General features: G+C 50.8%; 2 protein-coding genes across 8 annotated transcripts in view; one reads left to right on the top strand and one right to left on the bottom strand.

Annotated features, from left to right (window-relative positions):
• Window positions 1-140: 140 nt before the first annotated feature.
• cmtr2 (cap methyltransferase 2) lies at window positions 141-5,401 on the bottom strand. 7 transcript variants are annotated; one of them, XM_064337419.1, is made up of 2 exons: window positions 5,145-5,401; window positions 141-3,340 (listed from the first exon to the last, which is right to left on the bottom strand). In XM_064337419.1, the coding sequence occupies exon 2, from the start codon at window positions 3,317-3,319 to the stop codon at window positions 1,022-1,024; it is 2,298 nt and encodes a 765-aa protein (XP_064193489.1). In that variant the 5' UTR covers window positions 3,320-3,340; window positions 5,145-5,401; the 3' UTR covers window positions 141-1,021. The 7 variants fall into 7 exon arrangements, with proteins under 7 accessions (XP_064193489.1, XP_064193490.1, XP_064193486.1 ...); XM_064337420.1 differs by lacking the exon at window positions 5,145-5,401 and adding an exon at window positions 4,365-4,606; XM_064337416.1 differs by lacking the exon at window positions 5,145-5,401 and adding an exon at window positions 4,355-4,606.
• The window catches only part of hydin (HYDIN axonemal central pair apparatus protein), a 142,281-nt gene continuing 125,706 nt past the window's right edge, over window positions 4,927-21,501 (top strand). The window contains exons 1-6 of the mRNA XM_064338028.1: window positions 4,927-5,088; window positions 5,621-5,795; window positions 7,262-7,387; window positions 10,324-10,443; window positions 15,334-15,468; window positions 19,193-19,392. Of these exons, the coding sequence (XP_064194098.1) occupies window positions 5,661-5,795; window positions 7,262-7,387; window positions 10,324-10,443; window positions 15,334-15,468; window positions 19,193-19,392 (716 nt within the window). The 5' untranslated portion in view covers window positions 4,927-5,088; window positions 5,621-5,660. The remainder of the gene's footprint in view (window positions 5,089-5,620; window positions 5,796-7,261; window positions 7,388-10,323; window positions 10,444-15,333; window positions 15,469-19,192; window positions 19,393-21,501) is intronic.

The following is a 21,501-nucleotide window of genomic DNA, read 5'->3' on the forward strand; positions in this document are numbered from 1 at the left end:
CTCCCAGAATTATTTCGACAGCTGTGCTCTATTGTAGGATCTCTGAGGTGCCAATGCAGAACCCTTGTCACACCCATTGTGGTGTCAAACGTTGAAAACTGTTAAACTTGTGGGAAATGGACAAAACAAGAGCAGTGCGATTTGATGACCAGAAAGCGTTTTATCAAATGCTTACATTTTCATACACATAGATTTATTTACATACGTTTGTTCATTCATATTCTGCTTTGGTGGTTTTTCAGGAAACACAACCTGAGCACATACTAGAGTGAATACACAACCAAAATATAAAAAACTCCTAATTACTCTTTTGAATTCATTTCAGGCAACTTCTCCCAGTGATTTTCCTTATGAATATTACAACTCTGATAACAGCAGTTTTGGTAAAGAGAGAAAAAAAAGACTACTTTGTCCCAACAAAAACCCTTTGAAAATCATAAGACATTTTGGTTCCCTCAGGGAACTAAAGGCATTTTCTGACCAAAATCTGGAGCCAATAACAATTTAGACAAATTAAGATTAAAAAAAGGAATTACTAATAGGTGTCTTCCCCACATTCTGTTCTTAAAAAAATGAATCAATTCTTAAAACTTTATGGTGCGCAATACATGTAAAAAAAATAAAACACCTTTAGAATCATTTACATTTATTAAGGCTCTACGACCATCAGGTTTAATGGAATATGGATTCTTAAACACCAAAGATCTGTAGTGTGTAACAGTGATCCCCACATCAAACATACTGTACAAAACTTCTTACGCACAACCTTTAAAAAATGATAGAAAAGAAACCTGACAATATTGCATAGTGGCCTAAACTTTGAGTCAGGCCATCCCTCCAGTCTGGATGCAATTCATTTATATAATGCAAAACAAATGCTTTTTCCTCTAGTGTGTTGCTTTCCCACCTTGTATTCTAATAACAGCTATAGAGGACAGTCTTTTCCAGCAGAATAATGTAAATCAGGAATGGCAGTGCAAACGAGGAGTAAGGCCACAATCTGGCAACCTCAAAATCCAACTCAAGCGGTTGCCATGATGGAGTGCTGCTTAGCCTGAACCAGCAGGTGCAGCCTGTACCGGGCGATGGTCGTGTTCATGGTCCAAAGGAACTCTGGCAGTGGCCCCTTGAGGAGGACATCCATGGGAACGAACTGCAGGACCTGGCGCGGGTTGGCAGGCTGGGGGGAGTCCGGCATCTGGCTGTGCATCTCCCCCAGGAACCGCAGGACCCAGTCGCCGGGGGCGCGGCAGTAGTCGGCGCACAGGAGGACGGCGACGGCGCCCAGGGCGTCGGCGGGGGCGGGGCACCTGAAGGTGACGGAGCGGAAGCACTGGTGCAGGGCGAAGACCAGGCCGGCCGTGAAGCGGGTGAAGGCGGAGACGAGGGGGAGGACGAGGGTGCCCCCCGTCCGGAGGCGGCGAAGCGAGCGCAGGACGCAGGCCAGGAGCTCCCGCTGGTACTGGGGCGACCCGTCATGCAAGGTCCCGCGGCCTGCGTCGGGGGGGGCGGGTCCCTCAGAGCACTCCAAGTGCAGCTCGTCGGTTTGGGGCAGGCAACCTGCCAGGCGCGGACTCCCGACCACCAGGCAGTGGAGCTTCTGGCCGCTCGCGCCGTGGAGAAGCCGGCCGCGCTGGAGGCCGACCGCTTCCGACAGGATGGACTCGGGAGTTAAGACGCGGCAGGAGCCGCAGGAGGGGACGCGCGGTCCGTCGTCCTTGGTCACCCCGCTCTGTTCCAGGGCTTCGTTCAAGTGGTTCAGCAGGTCCAAGTCACAGAAGGGTGAACTTCTGACCTTGGGTATGGCGGTGCCCACTAAGACGTGCCAAGCGTCCATGTTGCAGTCGTCCGTCGGCCCCGCCAACAGGCAATCCTTCCCAGCAGCCTCTGCGACGTGCTCCTCGACTGAAGCTCTGCAGGAGCCCCGGCCCACCTTCTCCATCCAGTCCAGAGTCTGGAGCTTTTTCCTCTCGTTGAAGGTCCCGGCCTGCTTCCTGCTGTTGAACAGCTTGCCGTTCGCGCTGCAGGCCGGGACCAAATTTTTGGACAGCCACTTGCTCCGGGGGAGGTGCTGCACCCGGAAGCGCTCCATGTACACCTGCACGGCGTGGTCCCTCAGCAGATTCAGCCTCCGCCTCTCCGAATTGCTCATGGCCTGGAATAGCCGCAGGTTCTCCGTGATGGTCCGCACCTGGCGCGCGTGGAAGTAGGCGCAGATCTGCTCGTGCTGCCTCAGGAAAGACTCCGGAATGAGGCTGTTGGGGAAGAGGGCCCCCCGGCCGGCGATGTCCGGGCCGAAATTCCGGATCATTTTGGAGAGAAGGGGCTTGACGTCGTCCTTGCCGCAGTAGTCCAGGCAGACGACGTAGACCTCGGAGTTCCCCGCCTTGCTGGTGGCCGGCTTGAACACGTGGACGGCGCGGAAGCAGCAGTTGAGCAGGTAGAGCAGGCAGACGGAGGAGTGCTCGTACAGGGTGAACGCCTTCAGCACGAAGGAGCCCCCGGGGCTCAGCAGCAGGAGGGCGGCCACCGCCTCGCAGTAGTGCAGCGGCGCCACCAGGCTCTCCTGCTCGTCCGGGTTGGCCTGGCAGTCGAAGCTGCCGTCCGCCGTCACCAGGTCCACCGTGCGCATGTTGCGCGTGAAGCCCTGCAGCTCCAGCAGGTACTCCTGCGTCATGAGGTCGCCGGTGTCGTCGGAGCCGAAGAACCACCAGGGCAGGGTGTTGGCGATGAGGCGGTCGTCCGCGATCATGGCGCCGTTGTCGTTGGCCTCGTGGTAGGGGTTGAGGGTGTTGGCCGCCCACGTCCAGTCGCAGTGCACGGAGTTGGACTTGAGGTGGTGGTTCAGGCTGGCGATGAAGGCCCCAGGGGCCTCGCACAGGTGGACAGAGTTGAGCTCCCCGCTCTGCAGGGCCCCGTACGGGACCAGGCCGAAGGTGCCCAGGATCTCATAGAACTTGCACCAGGCCTGGGTGCAGATCTCGGCGTTGGCGGCTGCGCGCACGTGCGCGATGATCTTCCCGGCCCTGTTGGTGAAGGACGTGTGCTGGTGCCAGACCTCCAGGTTCTTGTCGCTGAGCTGGTCCTTCACCGCGTTCAGGGACTCTTTCAGAGCCTGCAGACGGGGGTGCTGCTGGGGGTCGTACCTCAGAGCCTGATTGGGGTCTGGGATGACCCATTCCCCCGACGCAGGTTTTGAATAGGTGGTAGTTTTGTTGAAAAGCTCCTGAATTTCGCTTTCGATGTCTGTGCTGAAGAAGATCGGGTCAGCTCTGTTTTCGGTGAAGATTTTTTTCCTTACACCACGTCTTCGGCTCATCTTCCCCGCAGAGTAGACTGTCTGTATAAAACATTTTTTTAAATGTTAAAAAAGGTTTTCCTCAGAAATGATACAACCTGCCAAATAAGCATTTTGATACTTTCATGTGACAGTTACACACAGCTTAGTTCGCACAATAATTTAATAAATATAAATTCACAACACATAATAATAATAATTTGTACCAACAGCCAAACTGCCTGCGTATACTGTCTTATGTGATGTAAAAAATTCATTTGCTTAAGTTTACATACTGCCAAAATGACTTGGATTACGTAGCTAAGATTTAACTAGCTTGATAATCAAAGCAGCTGCGTCTCACCGGCAAGAAAACTTGTTAAGCAGGGTACTTTCACTTTCAATTAATTAACGCGTAGACAGTATTATAATTATTAGTGGTCCTTACAAACGTAATATACGGATAAACAACCAAGATGTGCTCAAAGACAATACAGTAACTGTGGAAATTATTAGAACGGTGAATTCGTTTAACTAGGTGACTAACAGCCAATACGAACAGGTTCAACACAATGTAGCACACCAAGCTAGCAAAATCTCAAAACTGACAACGTATTCCCATGTTCTATAAAACAGTTAACAATATCTATACATCAGTACATCTGTCATTAGTATTTAAAAACAAGCATTTTGTATTTCGAAACATTTACGTTAAGCGCTTAGCAATATCCTCGGTAGAGGTCTTCCAAACCGAGGATAGAACACTTTAAACGAAGAAACACTCTAGGAAAGTACGAGGCGTTGTACTGGGCCTACATAACTAAGCTAGCTTGCTGGCTAGTTTACTGATATACCCGGGGTGTATGCTATCCGGTTGGTTATTTCCGAGTTCATTTTTATTTATTTATTTCACCTTTATTTCACCAGGCAAGTAATTAACAACAAATTCTTATTTAAAATGGCGGTCTTACCCACGATGCGGTAAACCCACCTTCTTTAACGGTGGTTACCTCGTATTACCAACTATATTCGTGTTAACCTGACCAGCAAGCGAGTACGAATAACCAGATAACTTACGATAACGTACAGTATCAAAACAAACATCGTGACGTCCAGACCCACGTGGTGTGCGATGCGCTTTCAGTCCCCGAGAAACGATCCAGGGTCAGTTTATTGAGAACATTAATCCCCAGCCAAACATAATGTAAACAAATCGCAAGCTGATCCAGGAACAGCAATTAGAAGATAGCTAATCAAATATTAACGTTTAAATGATTGCATATTAATAAACACTAAAAGAATATGTAACTTTATTTAAATCGATCGTGAGGTCTATTCTACAAATTGTGAAGATGTCTAGTTATAACGCTAGTTTCCCGTTAAGCATCTATAAAACTGTAGGCTTCTAACGTCAGTTGGCTTGCTTTTTGACTTTAGTTATCAGTTCCAAGAAAGCAAAAACATAAAAAAACGAGGAACCCCATCCATGACCGATCTACAATTAGTGATACCCATTCCCATCTTCATCCAAGTAAGATTCTCAAACAGGTCGTTTCTCCGAAACAAGGGTCAACACAATTTGGATCTCCTCCAAATCCGTTGCTAAGATTCAGCTCCTCAAAACTTTGGGCATGGATCCCACCGAAGAAAACGCACTCAAGAGCTCGCACAGGGTCCAACCAACAGCCGGTTTACTGGGACTCAAGGCAAACACTGCCATGGTAACCACCAAACTCAGTGATACGATGAAACACTGTTGCAGATACACATGCTCACATACAGAAAGAAGAACTGAAGAAAGAAAAACATTTGTAAGTATATCTCCCCTTTATCAACGAGAAAGCAATTTATGTCGATATGGACTTACAAGTTAATTTGCTATTTACTTGCCGTATTCATAAACCGTGGTAACAGAAGGTTTAGTTGTAATACCTGGCTAACATTAGCTACCTGACAACTGACCTAAGGTATTTTTCAATTGTGTGGCATATATTGTAGGCTATAGTTTGCAACATATCTCATTTCAATGATTATTCTTGCATGAAGGAAAACTGTAACGTCAACTTAGCAACGTGTCATGTTGGTTCTTTCAAAAATGTGAAATAATTCACAATAACGCATTATGTTCACCCCTTTCTTGAGAAAATTAACGAGTCTTTTCCCGCTCACGTGTAGGTAATGTAATGTAGTAATTACCAAGCGGACAATTATGCAGCTAATAATTCACTTCTCTCAGTGATTAAATTAGGCTGTTTATATTAACCTACCAACTCATTACTTCATGACAAAATGGGGTAGGCTGCTCAGAATTGGGTAATTAATGAATTCATTTTGTATTCCTAGATGAGGTGATTACAAAAGGCGGGAGGGTTTTTTAAAAAAAATGCCGACCTCCAAAGTGTTGGCGGCGTCCAGCACTCTGCAAAGTTTGTCCCCGAAAATGCCAGAGGGGTTCAAGAGCAAAGTGGTAGCACCTCGAAACCCCAAACTCGTCAAACACGAAGACCGACCCTTCAGAGTAAGTTGACCCTTTTGGAATTGTGTTCCAATATTCCTATTAAATTTTCAGAAGGATTTCACCTGTAACAAGCACTCTTTCTCCCAGACTGGCTAACATTTGTATATGTGTAAAAATCCACATTTGCAATTGGAAATAATTCAGGTTAATTACCCTATAAATTGGTGTTGTTCCTGTGATTACCCCCCCCCCCCCCCAACAAGTAGCACTCACATCAGTGACCTCTCACCACACCTCACAGACACCCACACATACACACACACACAACTTACTATAATGCTACAGTCCCAATACAGTGAGTTTCCATCACCTACTTCCTGAAATAGAAATGGAAAATTCCTAACTGTCTGCTCTGGTACAAATATATCCTTTCCACAACTATATAAAAAACCAAAAAAATAAATAAAAACAAACAAACAAAAAACGGTATTAAAAAGTAACCTAATTGTGCTTTCTCATTCTTTCAAGGGTGCAGGATGCTCATTTTGTAATGCTGCCTGATGCTAGTACCGCTAATACAAACTCGGGAGCCTTTCCTGGTCCAGTGGAAATGAGCTAGGCTATTCATTCTAGACGTCTGATGCAGCTTGAGCCTCCCTTTGAAAACCGTGAGAAGTCTGCATCCCAGAACATGGCCGTGCTGGTCTTTTCCTGTTTTATCAGTACAGCGCAAGTTGGGGGGGGGGGTTGAAATTTTCTGTTGTCTTTAAATTATGGAGAGGGCTGTATTTTGCGAATGCACAAATAACTGGCAGGTATTAAAAATTAAACGTATCCCCCCCCCTTCTTCATTATTCATTTATATTCTGAGATGAAATCTGTCCAGTCTCCGACTTCTGAAAGTGCGGTTTGGTGTTTTCCCCTCTGAGGGGACGACGGAGATCCTCGCCATTTTTGAGAAAAATAGACGGGGAGCGGAGTTTTAAAAGCCACACCGGGCCACCGCGCTGGGGAGGCAGAGACGTTCCCGGGGAACGTGACGGCACGATGTACTACCCGCGTGTCTTTGCACCACTGCTGTGCGCGTGTGGAGGGTGTGCACGTGTGTGCGTGCGCATGCATCCGGTCTTCTCCGTGTCATGTTTTCCCCCCCACTGAGAAACATAAATACAGCATGATAAATTGTTAACTTGCAATGTTATTTAAGGAAATTCATTTGGAATAACATTTGGCACAGACAGAAATGTGAAATGTAGCACACCGGCGCAGACCAAACTGGCACATAAGGCACAGTAGATCTCTTCACCGTTCCTGTGTACAAGTTCTGTATCTTATCGGGTGGGGTAAACAGCAGTGTATGGAATATTGCACACAACCCAACCAGGTTGACCTACTTACCTGGCTTGCCGTCATGGGCGGCAGCAGTACCTGTTTTTTTTTTTTTTTTTGTTGAAGCGGTGGCCTAGTTTACGCTGCTTCGCTCACAGGTGTCTGGACTAACCGTGTTTAACCGTGTCTGGTTCCAGCTGACTCCGTCCGCGTTTGCCCAGGAGATGAGCCTGTCCACAGAGCAGCGACTGGCCAACACGCACCAGATGTGTCCCCCTCGCATCCTGGAGCTCTTGGACATGAGCGAGACCACTCACCAGAAGGTGAAGCCTGCCACGCGTGGATACGTTCACACCCACAGCCTAATTCTCTCTCCCTGTCTTTCTCGCTCTCTCTGTGTCTGTCTCTCTCTCTATCGGTCTCTCTCTCTCTCCGTCTCCCTCTGTCTCTGTCTGTCTGACTCTCTCCATCTTTCACTCTCTTCGTCTTTCTCTGTCCATCTTTCTCTCTCTCTCTCTGTCGGTCTCTCTCTCTGTCTCATCTTTCTCTCTCTCTCTGTCGGTCTCTCTCCGTCTTTCTCTCTCTCTAAAAGTTAGGGATGTCCTACTCCTTATAGCTCAATGTCAGTGTCCGCATGTGTCATAGATTGTTTCACATGGATTGCAAAACATGATTAATCAGTTGGGTTTGCGCAGGTACCTCAAAAACATAAAATCCTGCATTCCAGTTCCCCGTGCGCCTACACAAAGACACGCGCATTTGGTGCCGCTTTAGAGGAAAGATGCTGGTGAGAAACCCGCTGTTTTGGATCCTTATTCTGCTCCGTTTAATTTGGATATGAATAGGAAATGAGGCGAGCGGCTTTGCATAGATCCCTAACTCTCCTGGGACCGTTATGTGTTTGTTCTGACTGCTTGACAGCACTTCACATGAAGCTGTCTGTGTTGCTGTTGCTGTGTTGCTACATCTTAGCTTTGTGGTGTATCGCTAAGAGAACATGTCAACACAGTGGCTTGTCTCCTGTGAGGAGACGAAGTCTTTCAGGACGGCATATTAAAAATAATAAATTTTAAAAAAAAGGAGATTCATGTCCTTGGTGTAGGTTTGAATGTATAAGGTCTGAGGGAAAAAAAACAAAAAAAGGTACCCTCTTTCCTGTCAGAGACAGAATGGTTGAATGCTTTCTAGGATAAATGTGCTGCAGTGGCATAACAGAAGCAGCCGTCACGCATATTAATGCCTGTCACTACCGGGCCACGCGTGCTGTCATCACGCACAGATGAGAAGGAAGCTCACGCCGTTTTTTTCGGAGAGAAGCGCGATTCACGGAGCTCTGCGGTGATCCCTTCGGCTGAAACACTTTCTCCAAATCTTATTTTGTTGGGTTTATTGATCAGCGTCAGAAAATATATACGGCTCGTTAATTAGCCGCAGTAGCTGAACATTAGCTAGCTAGCTAGCTAGCTAGCTGTTTAACAGTACTGGCACTATTATGTCAGGTTAAATTAGTAAATTTATTATCTCTGCTGTATGAAGTCTGCTGTGTCAGCTGTTCTTGAACTTATCTGGCCTTTGTCGTAAATTCACATGTGAATATGTAATGGGCTTATCTGGCTGGCTCACAGTCAATCAATTTTGATTCGGTCAGTTCAGGAGACAAATGTAAATTGTGTGAAGTGGCCTTAATCTTCTATGGGGATATGAACTGAATTGAATATTCATGTCATTTCCTGGAGTGACTGAATTGAAATGGAATTGAACCAGCAGTTCTGGCACTTGACATGTGATCGAGCTGTCCCGGTCTTGCCCTTCCTGGTACTGGGCTTGGGTCAGATCTGAAGATCTGGCAGCCGGTCTTGCCCTTCCTGGTACTGGGCTTGGGTCAGATCTGAAGATCTGGCAGCCGGTCTTGGTGACAACCCGGGTCTGATGTGGTTGATTTAAATGGGGAAGGAAGTAGGAGAATGATGTGGCTTCACCTCTCTCTCTCTCTCTCTCTCTCTCTCTCTCTCTCTCTCTCTCTCCCTTCTCTCTCTCTCTCTCTCTCTCCTTCTCTCTCTCTCTCTCTCTCTCTGTCCCTTCTCTCTCTCTCTCTCTCTCTCTCTCTCTCTGTCCTTCTCTCTCTCTCTCTCTCTCTCTATTTCTTTTGTGGAGATTTCCGGTGGAGTCTTTAGTGGAGGGTTGGGAGGTGAACTCATTCTATTGAAGAGGTTGCTTAATCGCAGCCGGGCTCAGGTTAGTCAGATAAAGGAAGTGACTGAAAGTCGGTCTGTCACAGTGCCTTTGCTACCCCCTATCTGGCGCAGTGTTTGCCTGCAGCTGCTGGAAACAGCACCAATGCAGCTAATTACAGGCAGCCTGACTTCATCAAATGGAAAAATGTGAGTGGATGGAGGAGGGATGAAGGAGGAAGAGGAGGAGGATGAGGGAGGAGAAGAGGTAGGGAGGGTGTGGTGCTGGTGGGGTTTGGGGTCTTCCTCATCTTGAGGACTGCAGATTTGGCTGTCCTGTTCTCCCCTGCCACTACAAAGGAGCGCTCTCTCACTCCCTCTGGAGCTGGCAAATGCCGCACAATGGCTTGCAACTGGGGAGAGGGAGCAACTGAAGACCGATGCGCGCGCGCGCACACACACACACACACACACACCCACTAACACACACACACACACACACACACACGCACCCAGCCCCGCCCAGCCGTTGGCAGTAGATGGACCCTGATAAGCTCCATTCAGGCCGAGTCTTTGATTAACACACTCGTGGGCCGACAGCCTGACACCAGCCCTCCGTCCACTGAGGGAGATATCGACACGCAGCCCCTGCGGCATTTAAGCTGCAAACGATCTGTCCAACATCAAGTGCTCAGAGATAAACCATCCCCTCTCTATTTCATTTTTGATTTTTTTTTTTTTTTTTTTTTTTTTTAAACTAATAGCTGGAAGATTTGACCGGGGAGGCGCTTTGAAAACCGCCAGCCTGCCAGTTTCCTGCGCCCGATCGGAATCGGGAGTCACAAATCACCAGTCCTTTTGAGTAGACGGCGCACGCTAATCACCATTAGTTCGGTTCAGATACTTCCAGGCACAATTTGAGGCTGTTATATAACAGTTTGTTCAAAGAGCCCCCCCCCCCACCAGCTGTGTAATCCGATAGTGATATCCTTCAGGGCCCTCTCTCTCTCTCTGCAAAAGCCCCGGTATGGATAAACGATAATCGCTTTCTTTCTCTCTCTCTCTCTCTCTCGCCCGGCGCTCTGCAGTCCTCCTCGGTGGACGTGGACCAGCCCATGTTCCAGCCCTTCCCCTCGGAGGTGGTTTTCCAGAATTACTCCCCCTCGGAGACCTACCAGGTCCCGCTGGTGCTCCGGAACAATGACAAGGTGAGGTGGGGGGGCGAGGAGGAGTGGGTGCAGGATTTTCTCAGTGTCAGGATGTCCCCGAGGGAGGGGTCAGCATTGTTGAGTGAGGAGGGGTGGGGGGGGGCACTGGCTGCGGTCCCTCAGGTGCGGTAATTGGACGAGGGCGTTTCTCGGCACACCTGACTTCCCCTCCCGTCGTTAATTGCGAGCCAGAGGGCCACAAGGACCCAACAGGTGGGGCCCTCTAATGAGCAATTACACTGCGTGTGAGGTAAAAGGTCCAAACCTTCCTGCCTCCCAGGGGTACTTTCACAAATAAATCAGGATATTGGGGGGGGGGGGGACTGCAGCGATGAGGCAGTCATTCATGTTGTCTGTGTCTCCCTGTAACTCCCCCCCCACAGCCCCCTCTCACCACAAAACAGAAAAGTCAAGAGGTTAGTAGCAAGTCCAGCAGCCAGCACAATATTGATCTGAGGGTTTGATTAACTCCAAAATATTTCACAGGTGTGGGTTTTGGTTTGGAAAGATTTTTCCCCCCCCCCGGTGCGGAAACAATTCATCCTCAGTCATCACAGTACCTATACCAAACAGTTTTTGTCTCCTCTCTCTCTCTCTCTCTCTCACGCTTTATTTATTTGTTTATTTGCCCACTGAGGGGTTCATTACACGCAGACCGCTCCATCTCGTTGTCTCGGTGACGCAGGAAGACGGTCTCTCAGTGATATTGATGACTTCCTGTGTTGAGTCTGTCACGGGGAATTCACAGAAGCGTTAGACGCCATCAGAGAGACGCGAGAGCGATGGAGGAGAGGAATCGCTCGTCTGTCAGCCGGTACCAGAACGTTCTTTTCACCGGTCGCAAACAGTGACCGCACAATACACCAGGAAGAGAAGCCTGTGCCGTAAAATTTAGTTCCTTTTGCGATAATTTTTTCCCCCCCATATACACGTATGAAGAAATCCAGTATATTGTAGCCTTTCGGCATTCTTTAGTTTTCATTTTTATTTTTTTAAATGAAAGGCTGCTTTGATAATATTTTCCCTATTCAATGACACATAACGATATCAAGACATAATGACTTATTTGTGAAATAAGAAACTGTTTCTTGAAACTTAGTGATACTGTGTAATTTTTTATTGAGGAATATATTGCATGATCTATAAATATATATTGCAAAATATATTTGCTATCATATAGTAATTTCTGTTTTGAGACCCCTCAGTGGGATATACAGTATATGATCATAACCAACAGAATATATTGAGCAAGAAGTGATAATATATTGGCACATCCTGGACAATATATTTGCAGCATCCCCCGATATTTAAGTATACTATAACTGAATTGCAGCATGTTATTTCAGGAAATGGCAAAACCTTTTCGTCCTGTCAGGGACGGTGTTGCAACAGACACCAAACTGTGTGTGTGAAACGCTAAATGTTACGAGATGCTAACATTTTTTCCTGTCACTTGTTACATGTTGCCCCATCCCAGCACTTCTTGGGAATTTGTATTTGTCCCAATACTGTAGCTTATTCTTCTGCCTAGTTGGCTTTGCAGATGTTAGGCCAGAATAGTGTTCACTGTTCTCGGCTAGAAATAGCTGTACAAAATAAGTATTGTACCTTACTGAACCCGTGTTTAGCAGTTGTCTACGACCATGAAATTCACTTTTTGTACGTCGCTTTGGATAAAAGCGTCTGCCAAATGAATGTAATGTTAATGTAATGTAATGCTAGTCGACACGGAAGCATCGCCATAGCGTCCGCGGAGCCTCTGTATGTGACAGCGTGCCGATTAGCTGTTAGCTGAGCGTCGTACGCTATGGAACAGAGAGCAGGGAGTGGGAAAAAGTGCATGTGCTGTTCATCATCATTCCTTCCTCCCCCACCCCCCCCCGATGACTGAAAACACCTCATTAGAGCCGATTGTGCTGGAATGAGATTAAAGCGTCCCCTATCTCCCCCCCCCCACTGTCAACTCAATTAGACTCAGGCATGTAATTACTGCAGAAAGAGAGAGAGAGAGAGGGAGGGAGAAACAGAGAAGGAGAGTTGAGAGAGAGGGAGAGAGAGGGATGGAGGGAGTGAAAGAATAATTGCAACATTTAATTTATGCGAGTTTCAGATTTTTTGTGAATATTGTTGAGAGAGAGAGAGAGAGAGAGAGAGAGACCTAAGGTTAATGCTAAGGCTTGGTGTGAGGAGTCTATCATGCAGGCTAACCCACACTCTCAGCAGAACCAAACGCACTGAGGAGCAGTCAGCTGTGAGTAGAGAAAGACCCGCTGGGCAGCAGACCATGTAAACCCAATGAGCAGCAGAGTAACCATGCAGAAGAGGAAGGCCACTGACAACATTTCAGACATTATTATTACAACACATTATCCTGCACAACAAAAAAAATGCATAAATCATTGGCTTGAGCAATTTTAATTCAATGGCAACATTTTAAAAAACCTACCCAACTCCCTGGCAGAATGTCTTGTGAGGGTGAGATTCTTTACGAAGGCGCCCATTAACAGAGTTCATCGGTCTCTGCCCCGTTGAATTTTCCCTTCCTGACCCAAGTACCTCTTCATCAGCGAGGAACACTTTTCTTCAATGATTAATTGGACCCAGGTAAAAATAGAAGGAAATCTTGGGTAACAAGGCTAACGTGGTAGAGCTGACAGCACAATATATATGTATATATATAGTGCTTATTTTCATGATTGTTATTAATTCTGGGCTGGGAGTGTGTGGTGTGGGATGACAGAGGGTTAATCGCTGAAAGTAATATTCTCTGTCATCATATCTGTGTAAACAACACGCCAGCCTGTCATGCGGTTTTTAAAAAAAACTGGATTTAATTTGAGAGCGAAAGAGAGAAGAGGAGGAGAGAGTGGGGAAACCGTGAGAGAACGGGATTGTGCGTTCCTGAGCGGTGGGAATACTGTAAAATTCCGCTTCTCAGTTTTGAGCACAGTGCTCAGCTTTGGAGACCCCTGCACCAGTTAAGGGGGAAAAGAGGAACCTCCACCAAACATTAACTCGGCTGAATGATTCAGTTTCCCAGACCTTCATCACCCGTTAGGCCGGGCGTGTACAGGAAAGGCGTTTCAAACCGCGCCGGGTCTGTCATTGAGTGACACCGCTCAGCGATAGAGCGGGAAAAACTGCTAGCTTTCAGCCCTTCTTCCTGCGTAACGCATCTGATCGAATCAGGATCATGTTCGTGATTCATCTCCGAGTTGGAAGTGCTGATCTGGGATCAGTTTATCATTCTAGCTCCATAGTGGATAAGGCGAGGTTATTGATCCTGGAACACCACACGCACACACACTGAGATTCTGTATGACTACAGGCCCTGGATAAAAACAAGCGCATGACGGTCAAACACAGAGGAAGTGTGCGCTCTGGGCTACGGGCTGGACGGTGTCCGAACGGTTACACAATTCCCCCAAATTTCCTCTCTAGTTGTTATGCCTCTCTCGCCCGTCCAGTCTCCTTGTCCTGCGTCTGGGGGACAGACGGACTGTTCTGGTGGGGGTGGGCGGTGGGGGGGGAGGTAGGGACACGGAGGTCCCACCGCCCGTGCGTGTCATCTCGCACGCTAATGCTAAAGCGTGCAGCTGCTCGGCCGGTCCTCAGCGGCGCTCTGCTGTCACCGGCGCTTTCCGGTACCTTCCGTGAAGTCCGCACTGGGGGGGACGGTGGGGGCAGCGAACCGTCCCCCAAATCTCTCAGCTCTCGTCCTCGCACCTGTGTGAGAAAGCAAACCTCCCCACCGCCCCCGCCAGTCCCCGTGGACCAATCAGAGGCTTGTTTACTCTCCCTGTCGGCACGCCCCCCCCCCCGGCTCTCCGGCCGTCCCCGCCCACGTGTCCCTGTCCCTCGCATGCCGTTGTCCTGATGCAGCCATGTGACTGGTCATGTGATCTCTGCTTCTCAGCACTGCAGCTCTGTGCTGTCAATCAAGGCTGCTTATCCTGCTACTAATGAGAAGCAGCCAATGGGGCTGCAGCGTGTGTGTGTGTGTGTGCGTGTGCGTGTGAGAGTGTGTGAGTGCGCGCGAGTGCGAGTGTGTCCAGAGGAGCCCTGCGCTTCCCGCTCAGGTTCCAGCCTCACACACCGTCTGATGTGATGCGCTGGGGTGTGCTAAGCGTGCGGAAAAGCCCCATTAGGGTCTCGAGTGCTCCTCCTGAGCGACTTCACACCCTCCCCCCTCTGAGCGCCTGGCCTCTCTCACGCAGCTGCTGCCGTGATCGCAGGGAGCTGCAGGGCGGGGCTTTAATTCCCTCCCATCGCTCCTCGTAACTGAGGAACCCCTGGCTGGAGGGAGCGTGAATCATCTTCCCCAGGATTCCCCTGGAATGCTACGCATGTCTGGTATGGGTGGGGAGGGGGAGGGGGGAGTGCCCGCTGTGTCACTGCGTATCCTGATTAAATCGCACGTCCTGTCTCGTCGCTCGGTGGCCTTTAACGCGGCGGATGTGTGCGGGACAACCGCTGGCTGCCCGTTCGTCCGTTCGCCCTCTACCTGGTACAGGTAACAGTGTGGAGCAGTGGGCGGAGCTCCAGTGTGGAGCAGTGGGCGGAGCTCCGGTGTGGAGCAGTGGGCGGAGCTCCGGTGTGGAGCAGTGGGCGGAGCTCCGGTGTGGAGCAGTGGGCGGAGCTCCAGTGTGGAGCAGTGGGCGGAGCTCCAGTGTGGAGCAGTGGGTGGAGCTTTTCCCCCTTTGTTTTGTGCCCCCTAGACAGTCGGCACCCTTGCCCCCCCCCCCCCCCAGAGGGATGGTGCCCTAGGCATCTTCCTATGTGGCCTAGAAACAGCCACATTGAACATCTGTGCAGTGTAACTGAGCAGTGGCTGGTGCTGGAGACCGCAGTTCCTGATCTTTGACTTGCTTGCTTCTGATTGGCCCCCAGATTCCTCGCCTGGTGAAGGTGGTGGAGGAAGGCTCTCTTTACTTCAAAGTGGTCAGCCCCCTGGACGTGTGCAACAAGGTGGCCCCAGGCATGGCCTCCACCTTCACCATCCTCTTCACTCCACAGGAGAACAAGGTATGGCACCTGGGATAGGACACACAACAGAGGGGTATGGTGGCCTGTATGTGTCACACAGGACAGGGGCACAGGGGTATGGTGGCCTTTGTGTGTCACACAGGACAGGGGCAGAGGGGTATGGTGGCCTGTATGTGTCACACAGTGCAGGGGCAGAGGGGTATGGTGGCCTGTATGGGTCACACAGGACAGGGGCAGAGGGGTATGGTGGCCTGTGTGTGTCACACAGGACAGGGGCAGAGGGGTATGGTGGCCTGTATGTGTCACACAGTGTAGGGGCAGAGGGGTATGGTGGCCTGTATGTGTCACACAGTGCAGGGGCAGAGGGGTATGGTGGCCTGTATGAGTCACACAGGACAGGGGCAGAGGGATATGGTGGCCTTTGTGTGTCACACAGGACAGGGGCAGAGGGGTATGGTGGCCTGTATGGGTCACACAGTGCAGGGGCAGAGGGGCATGGTGGCCTGTATGTGTCACACAGTGCAGGGGCAGAGGGGTATGGTGGCATGTATGAGTCACACAGGACAGGGGCAGAGGGGTATGGTGGCCTGTATGGATCACACTGTGCAGGGGCAGAGGGGTATGGTGGCCTGTATGTGTCACACAGTGCAGGGGCAGAGGGGTATGGTGCCCTGTATGTGTCACACAGTGCAGGGGCAGAGGGGTATGGTGGCCTGTATGTGTCACACAGTGCAGGGGCAGAGGGGTATGGTGCCCTGTATGTGTCACACAGTTCAGGGGAAGAGGGGTATGGTGGCCTGTATGAGTCACACAGGACAGGGGCAGAGGGGTATGGTGGCCTGTATGGATCACACTGTGCAGGGGCAGAGGGGTATGGTGGCCTGTATGTGTCACACAGTGCAGGGGCAGAGGGGTATGGTGGCCTGTATGTGTCACACAGTGCAGGGGCAGAGGGGTATGGTGGCCTGTATGTGTCACACAGTGCAGGGGCAGAGGGGTATGGTGCCCTGTATGTGTCACACAGTTCAGGGGAAGAGGGGTATGGTGGCCTGTATGTGTCACACAATGCAGGGGCAGAGGGGTATGGTGGCCTGTATGTGTCACACAGTGCAGGGGCAGAGGGGTATGGTGGCCTGTATGAGTCACACAGGACAGGGGCAGAGGGGTATGGTGGCCTGTATGTGTCACACAGTGCAGGGGCAGAGGGGTATGGTGGCCTGTATGTGTCACACTGCGCAGGGTTTGCAGGGCCACAGAGCCTGAAGGCAGATACTTGACCGTTGGACCGCACTGGTAATCCCTGTGATTTAATCAGTTGAGCTCCGCTTGCCTGGCCTGAGTGGGCTGCTGCTCTGCTCCTCCCTGTCTCTGCTGTCTCTGGTGCCGCAGTCCTGTTGTGTTAGAATATTCAGCGACCAAAACCGAACGGGTCAAGTCACTGGAGCACAGCAGTGCGCTACTCTAACAACCGAGCTCCTCTTTTTCTGTTAATAAGCACCCCCCCCCCCCATCCTCCCCCCTCCCCACCCTCACGGGCCCTCATCCCCCGGACCCTCACAGCCCCCCCCTCGTCCACCGCCCCCACCCTGATTAGCGCCAGGGCTCCTGTGCTAGCGTTACCTAATGATCAGGGTGAGGGGGGGGTGGGGGGTGGGTGGGAGCTGTGACTCAGAGGGGGGAACCCAGCGTGCGTGTAGCAACGTGCTCGTCCGTGCTGCTTCCTGTTTCCGCTGTGACCGGGCGTGCTCCTGCGCACGTTCGCTCAATCGTGTCTTTTCAGGGAACAGCCTCCAAACTGCCCCCCCCCCCCGCTCTTTCCGGTCCCCTTTCCTGTCCGGCTTTGAGAAATCGAGGAGGGCGAACGTTCTGACCTGCAGCCGTCGCTCCCCGCGGTCCCGCATCGATCCCCGAAAGCGATGCGGGAGTCTGCCAACCAATCAATAGCGCCGTGAGACGAGCCGGAGCGGCCATTTCCGTGGAAACAGCGGCTGGTCTGAGGAGCGGCCTGATTGAGAGACCGTGTGTGTCAGTCACAGAGGGAACCGTTGAAATGGCTATTTAAGTTTTTTTTTATTTTTTAAAATTTTATTTTTAAATGCATTTGAGTTTTTGAAAGTTCCGAAAATGAGTGTTTTGGGGAAACCCGGCCGTGGGAGGCGCTGGAGGAAGTGGCCCTGAGGACAGATTTATTCAGCAGTTCATTGTGGCCCCATTTGAGGGGCCGTATACCGGAATGACTGGTTTTCATACAGTCATTCCGCCCTCTAATGAAACCGGAGGAGACTCGCTCTACTGCACACACACGCACTCACACACTCTCTCACACACTCACTCACTCACACACTCACACACAGACACACACACTCACTCACACACAGACACACACACACTCACACACACTCACACACACACACACACACACACACACACACACACAGACTCACACTCACACACACACTCACTCACTCACTCACTCACACACACACACACACACACTCACACTCCTTCCTTTAATGCTTCTCTGAAGGGTACCTCCATCAGAGCCCGGTTTGACAAATGGGTAGGGGGAAAAAAACGAGCGGAAGAGGGAGAGAGACGAGGGAGAAGGAGAGAAATGGGATGAGGGAGAGAGAGAGAGAGAGAGAGAAACAGGAAATGAAGAGAGTGAGGATGGGAGAGAGCAGGAGAGAGAGAAATGGAATGTGATAGCGAGAGATAGAGAGGATGGGAGGGACAAGGAGGGAATTGGGAAATGAGAGAGAGAGAGAGCAGCACCCCGTTTAACGCGATGCTTGCTAATGTGCCTCCCTCTAGGTCCTCAGTAATAAAGAGTGAAGTGGGGGGGGACCAGAGGGAGGGATGTCCCCCCAGCCCCCCACTGTAACCTGCCTGGAAACACAGCTCATCTGTGCGCAGAGAATTATGGGGCCCGGAGTCCTGGGCCGGTCCTCCAGGCCATGATGGAGAACGAGCCGCCTTCCCCGTACACTTTTAATCAAACGTGCCCTCCCCCTCCCCCCCTCCCCATTGCCCCCCTCCCCTGTTGGACTGCCCATTTCAGACCCACTGTCATTCATCTCCTCTCTGCCCTGTCAGGGCTGCGTGTTTAAACGCACCGCAGAACTCGCACTGTCCCAAACCCCTCCCCCACCACCCCCACCCCCACCCCCCCGGGGCCGGCACATGCAGTACTGTACTCTACTCCACTTCCCCCGGGCTCGAGATAACATTAGCTACAGAAACCACGGGAGTGCCGAGGGTGTGCATGTCAAACTGTGGCGGGGGGGCGGGGGGGTGGGGGAGGGGGACGGGGACCGGTATATCACACGCAGTCAGTGCTCTCTCAGATCCGGTATCTCTACATCTGCGGTCTGGAACCCCTCCTGTCTACTGCGGCTGTAAGCACAGCAGCGCATTCTGTGTGAAATCAACACCGATGGAGCAACTCAAATAGAGTGCGTGTGGTCTCCATTGGACTGACAGGAGCTCTGTGAGAGCTGATTTAACACTGGGGAGTTTCGCTGCGTGGCACTGTTCCATAGAGGCCTAGCCGTATGGAGGATTACGCGTGTGACCTCTTGCCCACGTGCGGCCTTGCCCGTTGCATTGGGGTCAGTGAGTCCTGAAGATGACCTGTCAGTCGTGTAGTGAAGGATGACTCCAGTGTGAGCCACTGCCCTCTCCTCATTGGCTGGCCTGGTAATCAGTCCATAGATGCGTGACCAATCCCAGTCTTTACCCTGCCCCCCCCCCACCCCGGCAGGACTACGCCCACCGGCTGGTCTGTGTGACGGAGAGGGAGAAGTTCGAGGTGCCCGTCCGGGCCATCGGCGCCCGCGCCATCCTGGACTTCCCCGACCACCTGCACTTCCCGCTGAACGCCGTCAAGTGCCCCGCCCAGAAGACCCTCCTGGTGCGCAACATCGGGGCCTGCGAGGCCAAGTTCCAGCTCCGCACGCAGAGGTGAGCGCTGACCTGGGAACAGTGCGCCTGAGGTACAGCTCACGCAGACACAGGTCTAAGAGCTGATCTGGGAACAGTGGGCCTGAGGTACAGCTCACACAGACACAGGTCTAAGAGCTGACCTGGGAACAGTGGGCCTGAGGTACAGCTCACGCAGACACAGGTCTAAGAGCTGATCTGGGAACAGTGAGTCTGAGGTACAGCTCACGCAGACACGGGTCTAAGAGCTGATCTGGGAACAGTGAGCCTGAGGTACAGCTCACGCAGACACGGGTCTAAGAGCTGACCTGGGAACAGTGAGTCTGAGGTACAGCTCACGCAGACACGGGTCTAAGAGCTGATCTGGGAACAGTGAGCCTGAGGTACAGCTCACACAGACAGGGGTCTAAGAGCTGATCTGGGAACAGTGAGCCTGAGGTACAGCTCACACAGACACAGGTCTAAGAGCTGATCTGGGAACAGTGAGCCTGAGGTACAGCTCACGCAGACACAGGTCTAAGAGCTGATCTGGGAACAGTGAGTCTGAGGTACAGCTCAGCACGAAATTAATCAGGACCCATAATTGTAATGACTGGCACTCTCTATTGGCTGCCATAAAGACAGTTGCTCTCCGTGTTCGGGGGCCACGCCAGTATGCCCCCAACCCATGGTGCTCTGCTCTTTCTGGCCCTAGCTCTGTTCACACAGTGAAACCAGCCAGGACACATTAGGCTGCAGCATGGTGACATCATAACCTGACCTTTTGACCCCAGCAGGTGCCATGAAGCTGCACCTCTCCAGGAAGCACAGATGCAGAATTTCAACACTCCTGCCTCTCCTCCTCTCCTCTCCTCTACTCCTCTCCTCTTACCTCATTTCCTCCTCTTCTCCTTTCCTCTCCTCATCTCTCACCTCCTCTCCTCCTCTCCCTCCTTTCTGTCTCTTCGTTTCCAACTCAGATTCTGTCAACACAGCGATCCTCTTCCTTCCACATCCCCCCTACCTCCTCCTCCTCCTCCTCCTCCTCCTCCTACTGCCCCCCCCCCCACAGTGCAGGGACACCCTCTCTGTCCTTGATGGGAGCGATTATGAAGCCACGACTCCAGCGTGGAAAAGATTCCGTCTCCGTAGATCATTCCGGAACTCGGCGTGCCGGAGACGGGGCCGCGGCGGGAATCGTTTCCGCGGCGATAAAAGCAGCTCATTTTCCGCACGGGAGCGCCGCTGTGTTATTGTAGCGCGTTTAAATCTCCCCGAAAGAAACGGTTATTTACGCAGCGCGTCCAGATATTTCTCCCGATTCGGCTGAGGTCAGCCGTCCTCTTTCTGAGCCGGCAGGCCGGGATGGGGAGTTAGAATTATTGTTACACGGAAGCAAACTCATGTCGAATATTATTGGCGGTGATAAAAATATATTTCATAAATGTAGCAAACAAAAATAAACTGTGGAACACGTATCTATTTTGTGATGATAAACTGAATATATGGAGGGGGTTTATTATGTGGACAAAAAAAATGAATCTTTCAGGGAGATGTAATGCGTGTTCATGGAATTTCTGCGCTTTAGAAAGCATCAGCCAGTCAAGCTGCTAGGCTTCACGGCAAGCAGGGAGTTATGATCCAGTGTTGCAGTTTATTTAATTACGTTCTGTAACATTATGGTTTTCTACAATGGGATTCTAAGAGCCCGTCATGCTTTTTAAAGTGCTTTATTTGGGATTTGATTACGTTCAGCATCTGCTCGTGCTCCTTACTTTGATTGACAGTAAATATGTTTGAGAAGAAATGGAAACGTATTACTTTTTTTCTTTTCTTTTGGCGAGGGATTCCGTAGTTGAGCCGCTTCAAAGCGGCATTAGGCCCATTTCCACCCACACCGGAGTGGTGAGCGGCGTATTATATGTGAATATAATGGAGAAAATCCCCCCCCTCTCTCTCTCTCATTCTCTCTCTCTCTTTTTCACACCCGGTGCTGTAGCACGTGACTCTCTCTCTCCTCCCCACACGAGAGAGCACGTGGCAGATAAGAGGCTCTCCAGCACCCTGGCGACGACGCGGAGCGGGCCGTGGAAACGTCCCTGTTGCCAGGAGACGGGTGGGAGCAGGCGGGAAACGTGCTGTGGGGGGTTT

This window comes from Anguilla rostrata, chromosome 5 (assembly GCF_018555375.3).
Source record: "Anguilla rostrata isolate EN2019 chromosome 5, ASM1855537v3, whole genome shotgun sequence".
Lineage (NCBI taxonomy): Eukaryota > Metazoa > Chordata > Actinopteri > Anguilliformes > Anguillidae > Anguilla > Anguilla rostrata.